Source organism: Corythoichthys intestinalis, chromosome 6 (genome assembly GCF_030265065.1).
Source record: "Corythoichthys intestinalis isolate RoL2023-P3 chromosome 6, ASM3026506v1, whole genome shotgun sequence".
In the NCBI taxonomy this organism is placed as follows: Eukaryota; Metazoa; Chordata; class Actinopteri; order Syngnathiformes; family Syngnathidae; genus Corythoichthys; species Corythoichthys intestinalis.
This window is the reverse complement of record NC_080400.1, coordinates 38,840,184-38,855,712: the sequence shown is the minus strand read 5'-3', so window position 1 is coordinate 38,855,712 and position 15,529 is coordinate 38,840,184. Positions and strand designations below refer to the sequence as shown.

At 38.4% G+C, this 15,529-nt stretch overlaps 1 protein-coding gene across 4 annotated transcripts in view; it reads right to left on the bottom strand.

Moving 5' to 3' along the window:
- The window catches only part of limk1a (LIM domain kinase 1a), an 82,235-nt gene that overhangs the window by 4,813 nt on the left and 61,893 nt on the right, over positions 1-15,529 (bottom strand). For all 4 annotated transcript variants that reach the window (XM_057838787.1, XM_057838788.1, XM_057838789.1 and 1 more), the window contains 9 exons: positions 8,789-8,898; positions 4,938-5,153; positions 4,646-4,751; positions 4,299-4,519; positions 3,532-3,718; positions 3,238-3,324; positions 1,781-1,912; positions 1,617-1,676; positions 1,473-1,538 (listed from right to left, as the gene is read on the bottom strand). In XM_057838787.1, coding sequence (XP_057694770.1) covers positions 1,473-1,538; positions 1,617-1,676; positions 1,781-1,912; positions 3,238-3,324; positions 3,532-3,718; positions 4,299-4,519; positions 4,646-4,751; positions 4,938-5,153; positions 8,789-8,898 — 1,185 coding nt within the window. The remainder of the gene's footprint in view (positions 1-1,472; positions 1,539-1,616; positions 1,677-1,780; positions 1,913-3,237; positions 3,325-3,531; positions 3,719-4,298; positions 4,520-4,645; positions 4,752-4,937; positions 5,154-8,788; positions 8,899-15,529) is intronic.

Here is a 15,529-nt window from a genome sequence, read left to right as displayed (position 1 = left end):
CCTAGTGTTTTGAAGGAGGCTTGCCTTATTTAAAACTCACATTTAGTTTGGTGTGCCCCTGACTGTTGAAGTGAGAGAAAACACCATGGTGAGATGATAGGAGCTGTCTGAGGCCTTCAAAAAGAAGATTGTAGACGCTTATGAGCCTTGTAAGGGATTTCAAAAGATCTCAAAAGAATATAAGATAAGCCATTCCACTTTCCGGAAAATAGTCTACAAATGGAGGACATTCAAAACAACTGCCAACATGCCATGGTCTTGCCGTCCAAGCAAGTTCACCCCGAGAGCAGACCGCGAGATGCTAAAAGAAGTCTCCAAAAACCCTAAAATGTCATCACTGGACCTACAGCAGGCTCTTGCTACTGTTGATGTGAAAGTGCATGCCTCTACATTCAGAAAGAGACTTTACAAGTTTAACGAGGAACATGAAGGCCAGAGTGAATGTAGACCAAGAGTAGGTTTTCTGGAATAATGTTCTTTGGACAGATGATTCTAAAATCTGAATTATTTGGACACCAGAACAGAGGACATGTTTGGCGTAAACCCAATACAGCATTCCAGGAAAAGAACCACCTACCAAGTGTGAAGCATGGACGTGGAAGTGTCATGGGTTGGGAATGCTTTGCTACAGCAGGACCTGGCCAGCTCAACATAATAGAATCCACAATGAATTCTATCGTGTATCAGAAGGTGCTTGAGAAACATGTGAGATCATCTGTGAAAAAATTAAGGCTGAAGCGAAACTAGACCCTGCAACATGACAATGACCCAGAACATACCAGTTAATCTACCAAGGACTGGCTGAAAAGGAAGAAATGGAGAGTCCTGGATTGGCCGAGTCAAAGCCCAGATCTTAATCCCATGGAGATGTTGTGGGGTGACTTGAAACGGGCTGTACATGCAAGAAACCCCACAAACATTTCACAGCTGTCACAGCTGAAAGTATTCTGCGTTGAGGAGTGGGGCAAACTTTCTTCAGACCGATGTCAAAGACTAGTAGATGGCTAAAAAAAAGCTCTGACTGAAGTTATTTCAGCCAAGGGGGGGGTAATACCAGCTATGAGGTGGTAGAGTGTCCTGTTAGAATATGCATTTTTAATGTATTTAGTTAAATGAGTAAAACAATGTAATTTTTTTGCTTTTTACCTGCAATTAAATCATTTTCTTTTCCAGAGATGAAGAAAAACAAGATCAGACATGGATATGTGAACATTTCTTAATAAAGAACTGAATATTTAATGGGGTGTCACAATTTTTTCACATGACTGTATTACGCTGCAATAAGTTGCTTGAAATGGAACCTTTACAAGAGGGTTATTTGTTCTCTGAAGGAGTTAAACTTTAAGAGTGGAACATTAGATGTGCAGTGCAGCTTGTGTAAACAAAGCTCAGCCTTATTTTTGCAAGTGGCTGAGCTACCGTGTTGAAAGTGCTAAGAAAACATGCTGTTTAAAATACAAAAGGGGTCCTACCTCCCGGACAAGACAGTTGTGAGAGTTCAGGTCTCGGTGGATGATGTTCATGGAATGCAGATACGACTACATGACAGATAAAAAAGAAAATATTTGTAGTGTTCGATGGTATTCAAGCAATGTTGGGATGGTTGTATAACTCACCATCCCAGCAGCTATGTCCTTGGCAAAACTGACACGCTGGTTCCAAGGATAGTTGCTATCCTGGGAAAGGAAATTCACTGTTAGGTATTGCAGATAAACCTTCACTTTGGTTTACTCAACCCTGAAAAATGCAAACAATTAAAATCTCTCCAAAATGCTCTCACCATTTTCTTGATGATGTCCCTTAATGTGCCTCCCTTTATGTACTCTGCAATGAAATTCAGTCGCTTGTCTTTGTAGAGGACGCCAATGAACTTGAGCACATTGGGGTGATCCAAGCAACGCATGACCTTCACCTGACGAGACATCACACAAAGTTTTTTTTACTTGTGATGTAACAGCAGCAATTCAGATGTCTTGTTACATACAGTAAAGTGCTCTTTGACAATTTTGGATTTCCGATGTGCTTCCCAAACCAATGAACAATTCTATTTGTGATGTCATAAGTCCTACATGAGTGGGGCTCTCACGAATCACATCCATCACCTATATACACTGTACACATACTGTGTTAAAATAATATGTATATACTCCAGTGTGTTAAAAGTAAACCCCAAGAATGTCACAGATTCTCAAGATTTGTCCATGCCTCTTTTCCTCACAAGGGTCGCAGAGGTGTTGGAGCCTATCCCAGCTAACTACGGGCAGTAGGCGGGGTACACCCTGAATTGGTTGCCAGCCAATCGCAGGGCACAATGGGACATACAACCATTCACGCACACGCTCATACAACGCATGTTTCTGGGATGTGGGAGGAAAGGAAACTGGAGTCCCCGGAGAAAACCCACGCAGGCACGGGGTGAACATGCAAACTCCACACAGGAAGGCCGGAGCCCGGGATGTGCTAACCACTTAGCCACCGTGCCAAATGTGGAAATCGATTTCCAAATTAAAAGGGTGCCCAACCCTCTAACAGCATTTCAAGCAAATAAATTAAATAGATTGGTTATAAACCCTGCACACAAACAAGTCAAATGAGAAATAGTTATATTCTCTATCATGATAGTCTGTCTGTTCAACTCTTAGAGAGGATCACTTCCGAACAACTGAACAATGAATAAAAAAAATTCTAAGCTGAATGACAGGGTTATTGAAGCTGTTGAAAGCATGAATTTTACAGCCTATATTGTTAGAATTATGGTCTCAATCTATTCAGAGACCTTTATTTTGTTTGGATCTATATTGAAACAAGTACATTTTTATTGCATAGAGAATGTGCCAATTTTAATTCATAATTGACAAAGTCAATGTAAGTTTCATTTGTTGCCTCTGGGTGGCACCAGTCTGTTTCGTCAGTTGAAGAAATCTGATGAAGCTGCATTAGAGCATCCCACTTCCTCCTGTCAGCCACATCCGGATATTATTCTAGGTGGATCCTTCCATCCTCTGTTCTTTGGCTCTAACATTAACATGTAGACCTCATAGGACAACACCTCCTGTCATCATAGTGGCTGGACCTTATCACCAAGCACATTTATGGCTATTATTTCAATAATAACCTTCTGCGACTTGGATCCGCCCGTTGTGAAATGACGACACTACTGCCATTTTTGCAATCAGAGGTGAAGACAAACATTTATTGTAGATAGTAAAGGAAGGGAGGACATTCACATCCACTCACCTCTTTCAGGAATGTTCTTTGCGTCTCGTCGTCAAAGCGAATCAGTTCTTTCATCACCATTACCTCTCCAGTCTCCCTGTGGGTCACCTGGAATCAAGAACAACTGGAATTACAGCTCCACTGTATTCTTTTTCTTTTTTTTTTTAACAGCATATGCACATGTAAGATGAGATTTTTTGACCCAACATGGGATAATTCCAGGGCAAGAACCCCATCCTTTTTAGGACTGGAAAACACCATCTGGTCAAACTCAGTAAAATGTGCTACATTTCTAACAAGTAGTTTCAAACGTACCTTGATGGCCTGTCCGAAGCAGCCTTTTCCAAGCACTTCTCCATGGATGAGGTCAGAGGGGCGAAAGATGCGGTGAGTCCGATTGGAGACGACCCGAAGCGATTCGGAGCGATTGATGTCTTTTCTCGGTGAGATAGGGGACGTAGCTTTACTGGAGCTTGGCGACTTATCAATGCTGTAGCTCCGCCTGGAAACATTCATTATTGAGCATTTGAAAGTTTGGTATTTTTATGAGTGTGTAATAAGTAATGAGGGCCAACATAAAAACTTGATTGAAAATTCTGCTTAAAAAAAAAAAAAAAAAAAAAAAAAAAAGAGTCTCATTGTTTATTGTGATTTTAGTAGGCAGGTGTTCCCAATATCTGAGGATTATATTGCTCATTTGGGGAAATAAATTGATACTTCTTTCCAGTGCCAATCAAAACTGGGCATTAGCTTTCCAATAAAAAATCGTGCTTTTCCGGACTCTAAAAGATGCTGTACATTGCATCGTTTTTAAACTCTACACTAGATAGTGATAAGTTAATATTGTAGCCAGAGCTGCCCTGGGGTGGACTGACAGAATTGAGGAAACCTATTGATGAACCATTGATTCCCTTCGTAGCCCCTAACAAAAAATGGGCCTTTGCTTAAACATGAGTAACGTAAACAAAACGCAGTCAAGTTTCCCGTAAAATTTAGCACAAATAATTTCACACGAAATTTGTCAGTATCAAGCTATAAATCGCTATGCTATAAATGAGAAAGTGAAGTCAAAAACATCTTACGTGACAAGGCGTGATTTCAGATTACTGATGTCGGGGTTAGGTGGTTGTGTGATAGGCAGAATGGGGAGAGTGGAACAGAGCCCCCCAGACAATGGCGGAGATAGGGGTCCGTCCACCTGCTCGCCAACATCGGAAGGGCTGGCCTCTTGCACCCGACTGTGAGGGTCGTGTTCGATGGTGAGCTGGAGAAGCCGACTCGTCTCCTGAATGAGCAGGTCGATCTGACAGAAATCAGAAATTACAATCAAAGTTGCTGTTATGTGGGGAAAGCAGTCATGCAGTACATTCAATGCACTTCTCTGTTGTTTGTCTATGGACTTTCAGTTTGTACGCTATGTGGTGCATACCTCATCCAAAGGAACATTGTGAATAGGCGTCCCATTGATTTCTAGGATTCTGTCCCCGACATGGATAGAATTCTTCACATCTGGACTGATGCAGTCAGAATCCACCCTGGAGGATGGGAAACAAAATACATTTGTAGAAAGCAAGGAGGATTGTTCAGCTTTATTTGGTCTAAAGCTTGTTATCTTAATACAATCTTTTCTCTCCTCTCTCTCCAGCCTTTGTGGCGCTGCTAAATCTCTAGTCTTCATTCCGTCATCATTGTCTTTTCAAAAACATGGACTTGCGACTCACTGAGACACCCTGACCGTGCGTCCGAGTTCAGGACTGTGGTCTTCATTGGGGCTTAGCGGCTGGTCGATTGCCACAGAGAAGCCCCTCCCCCGACGCCCGTTGGTACCCTCAGCGGAGGCGGGTATCGACACTAGCGTGACCGTGTGAGGGATCCGCGAACATGGCGAGTCTGGCAGTGACACGGGGGTGACGATGGTGTCGTAATAACAGTGACCACTGGAGGGAGGCAGAAAAAAATATTCAGCTATACAGAATTCTCCATCAAGGGTGACTCAATGTCAACCCCCCCCGCCCAAACAATGACACTTACAGTTTAATTTTAAATGCATAAATCCTCCCTTTTTTTCGATGCTAACATCATAATGAAATCACAAGATGTGGTTTAACTAACTTTCGGCTTAACAGTAACTTAACATTATTAACATTTAAAAAAGGTGAAAGGTGCAGGAATTAGAACAGTTTATATTTGTGCCTTCTACTTTTTAAACTGGCCGCTCAGCTGATGCAAAACACTGAAAATTTTGTTAATGTCCCAGTATTCATGGACATGACTGTAATGTTTCATTTGATACCGCTGGATAAGTTTTTTTTAAACCTAAGATTTACAAAAGCCACACTCACGCAACCACAAAGCAAGCCAAGCTCACAACAAGCACTATGACATATATACCAAATGCCTCTGAGGCAAATTAAAGTGGTGGTCAAACTGCAAATTCAATTACAACCACATCTAAACAGTGTCTAGATGACTCATGCAGAATGGTTCTTTTTCAAACGTCACAAAAGTGAAAAGTGTCTTTTAAAAAGTATTGAAGACTCAAAACAGAACTCAAAAACGTCAAATTCTTTGTAAGTCTTCCTGATTATAAAGCGTGTGTGTGCTCAAGCAGTAACTTTAATAGGTCATTAAAAAAAAAAATCTTTATTTAATTTCCTTTCGTTTACTGCTCGTTATTTGAGGTTTTCGGGCACTTTTCAAAAAGATTTTTTTTTTTTTTAGTTTGTAACTGCAGTCGGTAAAATACAATCTGGGGGCACTTTAGAAAGTTGGCCACTAACCACAATTTGAGTAGCATTATAACCACTCAGCAGTCAAAACATGTTGACCACTTTTGAAGTCCATTTCGATGCAATGTCAGAACTCTTTCCAAAATTATGCCATTAGAAAGATAATGATCTTAAAAAAAATAAAGTGTGACACAGAATTATCAGACCAACTCAGTAAGGCAACTCATGTGTCCCAACTTTTCATGGGGCATATGAAAAGTCACCACAACATATTTGAAATTGTGTATTATTTGATACATGTGCATGTATACTCAGTGTTGTGACTAGCGATGTCCCGATCGCCTATTTTTACACCCGAGTCCAAGTCACCTGATTGAGAATCTGCTGATACAGAGTCCCGATGGGATACCAATTTTTTTTTTTTTTGGGACAAACATTCCAAACATGTTACTGTCCCACCGTGCTGCCTTTATAATGTGAATTAGTTTTAAAGAAGAACAACATAGAAAAATGCTTGTCTTTATTAATCGCTTCATTGAGTGAGTACACTTAAGTCCACTGACGCTTTGACGCTCACGCTGCTGAGAACAGCCTCTCACTTACATAATGAGTTGCCACAGTACACTTATGACTGGGCTGCAAGTTTAACGATGATTGACACATCTGTGCTTTCTCTGGCAAGATCAAAGCTACAAACCTGTCAATCATTGGTAACTTTAAGTACCACACGCAAGCTGCCCTGGACAGTTTGTCACCATTTCTTAGCAGGAGGGAGTGGCGCTGTACGAGCATGATGCAGAAAAACATTAATATATATTTTTTAATTAAAAACCCCGACCCTTTTCACTTTTCACCCAATTCCGATCCTCTGAAAAATGGCGCAATCGGCCTGATTCCCGATCACAAGATCGGATCGGGACATCCCTATTGCGACTGATTGCCGAAAAACAATAGATATCCATGTTTTCGTCAACTGTTTAAATATGAAGCACAGATGGGTTATCCTACCCTACTTTGAGCACATTGAACCTCCAGGGTAAAAATTTCAACCCGGAACCTCATAACCGGAGGTGGGTAGAGTAGCCAAAAATTTTACTCAAGTAAGAGTAGCGTTACTTCAAAATAACATGGATAAACGTAGTCATCCATAAAATGTACTCAAGTACAAATAAAAAAGTTTTATGAAAATGATACTGACGTAATGAGTAACATTGTAAGTAACTGCTGACGATGTTTGATATATATATATATATTTTTTAAGCAATGGGATTTTTTTTTTCACAGCACAAAGTTATCTATATTAACTGTTATTATTATACAGTGGTACCTCTACATACGAAGTTAATTCGTTCCAGGACCTTGTTTGTAAGTCAAAATGGTTTTCAGGATTTTCCCATATGAATTCTTTGTATTTCGATTAATTCGTTCCACACCCCGAAAACCTACACTAAATCCTTAATAAATACTGCTTGTACTATTACAAATGGCAATTATACATAGCAAAAAAAAAAAAAAAGAAATATAAATTGGAATAATAACATAATAATAATTCCTGTAATAACGTAACAAATTGGGTTCTAATGTGGCAGACGTTTTTTGCTGTACCTGAACGCACCGCGTAGCTGACGTGATGGTGAGATAGAGAGTGCGGTTGTTTTATTTTCCTTTTTAATGTTTTGTTGCTGGCGTAAACTGTAGCGCACAATACGCATGTTGTGTTGCACAAGTTGATGGAAGAAATATTAGAAACCTGACGAAGCTGCCGATTTCTTTGGTGATGTTACCACAATAATAATTGTCACCTTAACTGGTGAACTTAGGTCGGAGGAGGACCGTCAGATCGACATTCTACGGGCCTTATTGTCAAACCAGTTCACGGATGCACACACCATGCACATATTTTTCTATAATCTTTTTTCCTTTTTCACCACCTGCACTAACATTCTTGCAACCCATGTTGATTTCTCTTGCAAGAAAATCCGTCTTTCGGCAAAACAAAGAAACTGTGGCGCTGTCATAAATCGTCGTATTTCGAGCATGTTGTCGGATGTAGAAACAAATGGAGAGTCAAATTTTACATCGAATGTCAAAAAGATCGTGTGTCGAAGCAATCGTATGTCAAGGTACAACTGTACTTTGAAGAAGAAGAAGACTAACCTACTACATAAACATACTAAGCAAAAGAAATACAGAAGAAAATCAGTTAATTCTGGCAGGAGAAAAAAAAATACAGTAATGAAGCATCAATCGTCGAAAGAGCGTGAGTGCCCTCAAGTGGAGAAAACATATTTCCAAATATGAAACTAAGAGGATCCTCTCTCCGGTTTTCCGGTGGTCAATCGGTGCAAAATAAAAAAACTGGGGTAGAGGTAAAAACGCGCTTCCGGGACATGTTACCGGCAGCGCTCTATGTCAAATACCTAATTTTTTTACGGTGCTTTAAAGTGGTCAGGTGATTGAACAGGCCAGCGTGATCATAGAAGGGCAAGCTTTGTAACTGATTAGTTTAATGGAGTCATGTGATTATTGCTACAAGTTTCTCATTGATGAAACTGGTAGCGGCACTGTTAGCGTCTCTGAAAAAAAAAAAGTAAAATCTAATATGTACAATAAAGAAGAAAAATGTAACGACTAGTGTAGCCCGAAGTTTTTTCTGCACAAATCTACTCAACTAAACGTATTTTTTTCTCAAAAGGTTACTCAAGTAAATGTAATGGAGTAAATGTAATGTGCTACTACCCATCTCTGCTCAAATATTTATGAAGCGGACATGGGAACCAATTGTCCGCCAAGCTGTCATCAGATTCAGAACAAAAAACTTGATTACAAAGGTCAGTGCTCACCAGTAGAGTTTGGATCTCTCCACTAGAGCGTATGTGTCTCCATCACCGATAAAAGTCCTGCAGTTAAGACAGGTGAAGCATTCAGGGTGATACTTCTGCTCCCCTGCGACCTGTGATAGAGAAAAATGGAGAGAAAAAATTGTAAGATACACCAGTTTTCTGCACAAGAAAATAACAGAAGGCTTGTGGCTATTGTGAGAAGTAGGGCAAGGTCTGGTAGATTAGGTCTGTTCATGCCAGATCTCTTAGTGAGCTTTAGGGCAGTTGTGCAAAAAGGGATATAATTGAGTTAGAGCTAAAAACAGAGCCAGCAATTAGGACATTAATCAATTTGTTCCCTCTGCAGATTTCATTTGTTCATACAAATTAAATTCACTCACAAAATAAATCACAAAATATGAAGAGACCGACATTTGATGCAATTTCAGACCACGTTTAAAATTACACATGAAGTCTTTGCTTGTGTCATTGATTAAGTGGAGGTCAACATCGGATATCCATATTGACTCTATTAAATTATTCCAGGGATTTTTTTCCTATCCATGCTAAACTGTATTAAATAGACTGACACTGCCATAATGCGATTGGCTAACAAATGATTCAGGGTGTACCCGGCCTACTGCTCATTGTTAAAGTAGCTGGGATGGGCTCCACCACCCCCCGCCACCCTCGTGAGGATAACTGGCTCGAGAAATGAATTAATGCATGGATGACGCTGCCATAATTAAACATGAGGTTGGCTTTAATTTCCTCCAAGTGCCAAAGAAAAGCTGAAACTTAAGTCTAAAACACATTTTATGAGCTATATTGAAAAAGTACTTTCTTAGGACAGGCAGTCTCTTGACAACCATTGGGAGAATAGACAATGCATTACGTGATTCAATTTCATTAAGTAAAAAATGTTTTTGTGTTCACTTTAGATGGCAAAAAATACTATGGAGATGCATTTTTTTTGCCAAAAATACCTTTCATTAAACATTTTGGTAACATTTCCCTGCAATAAATAACATTATGAACTGAAACAAAATGGAGAATCCGGAGACAAAGAAGAGGAAATATGGGCAGCGTCATTGCAAGTAGAATCAATTAAATCAATGTCCACAGCCACATGCCTCCTGCCCAGTACCCCACCCTCCTGGGGGAACAGCACTGACAACAGAAACACACACAATTGGCAACAGAGCAATAGTCGGTTAATGGATATTAGTGGATACTAAAAGCCCACCGAATGTCATCTCTAAACTAAAATATAAACCTGAACAGGTCAAAATTAAAAAATAAAATAAAATGACCACTGAACAAAATACTTATATTAATATCAAACAGCATCCATTTAGCCTACTAGTAATTTGTGTCACTGGCCAGTGATGTAAATGCCATATCACACATTTAGAAATTATGAAAACACTAGAATAAAGGAGTCATACAAGTAAAAAAAAAAAGAATAGTAAAAAATGAAAATTATGACCAAAGAGTTGGAATAATTTATCATGGGTAAGGATAGGATTGGACGAGAAATATATATATTTTTTTAATTCATGAGGTTTTTTTTTTTTTTTTTTTTTTTTTGTAGATGATTCATTACTTTGTTGTTGATTATTATTTTTAAGCGACCATTCACTCAAAAGTTTGTTCTATGAGAATGAGCTTCTTTGTATAGGTATTACTATAACATTGTGTTACTGTATTTGGGGGCTGACAGCACAATTTGGGAGGGAGAAATTGATATCTAAGACTGCATTTCATTTACTTTACCTTGGTTCAACATTTTACTTAATTTAAACCCTATATAGGGCAAGTGGCTATTTTTGGTAATTAAATCCAAAAATCCATAAAAATCTTGCATATTTTGGCTTATGTCGGCCACAATATTAACATTTGCTACAAACACTTTTACTTTTACATCAACTCCATGACCCAAACAGTGCTGTCTACATATACATTCACTGGATCTCAATTTTTTTTTTTTTTTTTAATAAAATACTTTAATGAATAAATACAATTAAAAATAAAGAGCATACAAGGAAAATAAAAAATAGAGACGTATTCTAAGGGAGGGGCAAATGAACAAACGTTCACTTAGTGCTAGTAAAGTGTTTTCAACGAATGCCCTAGAATGGGTGAAACTTGTTTTGAGGTTACTCTATCTTTTATTTGTATTGTCCTTAAACATGTTGGGGGTAGAGAAAAAAATTTGAAAACAATTGTAAATCAAATTTTAGATGAAAAAAAGTAAAAGAATTTAGGCCATATCACCGAGCCCTAAAGCAGGAAATGAACGTAACATCAATGTGGTGTCTGTGTTGTGGTGGAAACATGACCCGTGTGTTTGTGCAGCCAAATTGGAAACAGGAAGAAGAGAGGACAGCTGGACGGGGATGAAAAGGGTGTGTGCTACGCACAATATGACACCACCGCTGCCATTTGCTTAAACACACACACACACATATATACACTAAAACCACATATGATAGACGACAGCTGCTGTCGTTATGGTTTAGGAAACACATCCGCCCCAAGGTGGCAATTATAAAGGAGGAAGATATTAATGCTTGAGAGAAATACGAGTCAAATGAAGCTGTTATAAATTTGCAAATAAAAGCTCTACTCCCCATGTGATGTGTCAACCATGTGACTGTTGCAACTCTGAAAAGACAGATTCAACAAACATCACATGTATGAAAGAAAAAAAAAATCCCATCACATTTTTACTAAATGAGCTAGTTTATGTCTGTGGTCAGGCTGCTGAATTATATCAACTTTGAATGATCTCATCATGGTTTGGAGTCTCCGAGTACTTACGTCTGACAACCATGAGGTATTATGGCTCCAACCACACAACAACAAACTGTGACCAAATGCATCCCTGGGAGCATGTTGAACTATTTTGTGGGTTCTAAGGGAAACTTCTTATTTTGCAATTGATTTTCTTGCAGAACTTTATGTCACAGGACAAGTTGATGTCATTGTCTTGCTTATTACATTGTCAACATTTACTGACCCTCAAAAGGCAGCACATCTGAGTAAGTAGTCTGTAAGGGCAGTATAATACAGTATTGATTATATTTTTCTGAGTTAAAATAAATTTCAGTTTTTGCAATGCAGGTCAGCCATACACATGAACTTTGGACATGCTACTTTGTAAAAAATGGCTCAAGTGATATCAGGCAAAATTTGTTTGGTTTTTATTTGAATACACTCACCAGTAACATACGCCCAATAATGTTGTTCATGTTCCTGTCTTTCACAGTTACCTAACGAGCATACTTTTTTTCCCAGATACATGTCACTTTGCTGAAATTTTGTCTAGAGACTTCCAGTTGAATTTTAACATACAGTAAAATTAAATAAAATTACAAGAAATACATATTCTGTATTTAACCATGAACCAAACGAATGCAATCTCGACATGAGATAGAGCACTCCACTCAAATTTCACAAAAAAAAAAAAAAACCCACACATTTTCATTCATACAGTGTATCACAAAAGTGAGTACACCCCTCACATTTCTGCAGATATTTAGGTATATCTTTTCATGGAACAACATTGCCAAAATGACACAGTGAAAAGTAGTTTGTGTGCAGCTTATATAATAGAGTTAATTTATTTTCCTCCCAAAATAATTCAAAATATAGCCATTAACATCTAAACCCCTGGCAACAAAAGTGAGTACACCGCATGGCAACTACGTACATCCCTAAATGTCGAAATTGAGTACTGCTTGTCATTTTCCCTCCAAAATGTCATGTGACTCGTTACAGGAGTGCTGTCAGCATTGCTGCAGAGATTGAAGAGTGGTGGTGGGGGGGGGGGGTGTCAGCCTGTTAGTGCTCAGACCACACGCCACACTCTACATCAAATTGGTGTGCATGGCTGTCACCCCAGGAAGAAACCTCTTCTGAAGACGGTACACAAAAAAGCCCGCAAACAGTTTGCTGAACACATGTCAACAAGGCACATGGATTAGTTCCCATGCGGTGTACTCACTTTTATTGCCGGGGTTTAGATATTAATGGCTATATTTTGAGTTATTTTGAGGGGGAAATAAATTAACTATTATATAAGCTGCACACAGACTACTTTTCATTGTCTCAAAGTGTCATTTTGTCTGTGTTTTCCCATGAAAACATGTACTTAAATATCTGCAGAAGTGCGACGAGGAGTGTACTCACTTTTGTGATACACTGTATGCAGTGTCCTGTCACCTGGGGGAACCAGAAGCCACAAGTCCCACTCATGTTCTAAGAGGCAGTATGAAACCATAAAAACACTTAAAAAACAAAACAAAACAAAACAAAACAAAACAAAACAAACAGATCATAAAACTACAAAGAATAAAAAATAAAATTCACTTTACTTTGCACTCTAAACTTGAAGCGGACAAAGTCCTCACAAAAGATCTTTTTGTAGCAGACTATGACTTTTCGTCCTCCTTAAACACCCACGGGTAGTCCAAAACTGTTCTTCTGTAATGGCATCAAGCATCAGACATAAACTTAACCAGCATCAGACAGAAACTTAACCAGCAATAAAGTCCTCTGAGTGCTGCTTGAAAACGGCTGTTGAGTGTTAGCATCCATGGTGAAGCTGAAATCATTCTTCTGTAGCAGCATACAGCATTAAATCAAGCCCTATATATCAATAACAGCTTTTGATTAAATACGACGAAGCGGCTGGCAATCTTTGTCATACCTGAGAGCCGTGTTGTGGCGAAATTTGGATATCCATTTTGTAAAAAAAAAAAACCAAAAAACAATTCTAACAGTCCAAGGTTAGTCTTATGGTAATGCATGGTTAGTTTATTCTGTAGTGACACCAACGGTGCTCTCTTGACAACGAGTCGCCATGCACATGAAAAAAAACAATTCTTAAACCAAGTTTTCGCAACGCAACATAAGTTAAGAATGCGACTTGGAGAATCTACTCCGAGCGTGTGTTGGAGACCAAGCATGCGTGGATACACACGGCAATCTAAAAGTGTTGTTATTATGGAACATTTGCTCTAGTCATTAGGTTAGATACTTTGAACGCACCCAGGTGGCAACTTAATCTTGGCCATGGCGCATGATAGAAAAAGATTTTTTTTTTTTTTTTAACCAGAAAGCATGGGACTCATTTTTATGTATTTTTTTCTATTTAACAAGAAAGCATGAACCACATTCGTTTAAAAAAAAATAAAAATCATAAATAGATCGACTTCGTTAGAAAAGCTGCAGGGTTCAAATGGAGAGAGAAAATTTTTTTTTTATAGTATAAAAATTAAAGTAATGTTATTGAACCATGCTAGATTAAGTTTATTACAAAAGGGAAAACAAGAAGGTTGTTACAATCAAATTCATATTTTAAAACAGCACAACACAAAATTCATGGCCGTTTATCAACAAAAAAAAAATACTGCATGCAGAGCAGCATAATGAATTATAGCATAAAATCATGATGCAAAAACATTAGAAAATTTTTACGTTTTACCAATTAGTGATATAACTATATGCTTTTATTGCAATCAAAACTGTGGCTTGTTATTTTCTTATTAGACAATATATAACAAATATTTGTAGGTTATTTTTTTAAAGGGGCCAGATTAATGACGTTTCTATTCATTCAGTCAAAAAAGATGATCTGAGATATGAATAGCCACTAATGTATGTTCCCAATAACAAAAGTCCACTTTTATGCATAAAGTGTACTGTATCTAGAGGCAAAAGTTAATTGAGGTCTTGAAAAGGACAAAACTTCGACCAATATGAGGCTTTAAAGGAAATGTTTGGAGTTGAACGTCTCTGACCAGTTTGTATTCAAGTACGACAAAATGAACCAGGATCAATCAATTTTGTAAATGGTAAGTCTGTGCAAGTTAATCATTGTCTTGACTTGCTTGTGCACACTTCTCATTATTCTATCATGAAAATCATATCTTATGCACACAATTTCATTAATTTTACTGTCAGTAAAACAAAAAACAGCAATGAAGTCGACTTGACCTGAGTGCAAAATGTGGGTCCTACAAAATTGGGAGATTCTGGAAACCTCCACCATATTGTTAGCAAACAGTGTTGACATTGAGTGATTTCTTTTTATTAACAATACACTTCCTGCAGAGGTCAAACATTTCCAGTTTGAAAATGCCCTTTGTAATGGTAAATGAACAAATTATATTTCAATGTTGTATTGTAAGAGTGAATTTATGAACAAGATGACCTTATCTAGAGTTCCTGTCCATTAGCAACAGACAGTGTTGCTATAAATATGGAAGACAATGACCTCACATCAACAGTGGACACAATGTTTCTCAATGGGTTTAATAAGTTAAAGTGCTTCAATTCACTGTAATGAATTTTGACCACTATAGCTAAACAAAAGTCCAGTACGAAACTCACGGAACCGGTCTGTTTCTGGGCTTGCCACCTTGATAACGTCATAATCTTGATAGCACAGCCAAAAAAACACATTTAAAGCTAACAAATATTCCTTACAGGAAGAGCTAGAGCTCAGTCGAGGTTGACAAATGTGTCGACACCATTTCCTGCATAAACCACCCGAATATGACCAAGATAAGGCCTTCGAATGAGAGGTAATGGTAGACTTCAGAGCTACATTATTTGGGCAAATACAATTAGGATGAAGGCCTGAGCAAGGACAGTAGGTTACATTGACGCTCAGACTGAAAATCCCCTTCTGCCCCTAAGAGTATAGAAGCATAATGCATTCAGGCTGGGTTTTAAAGACCCAGGTAATGTATT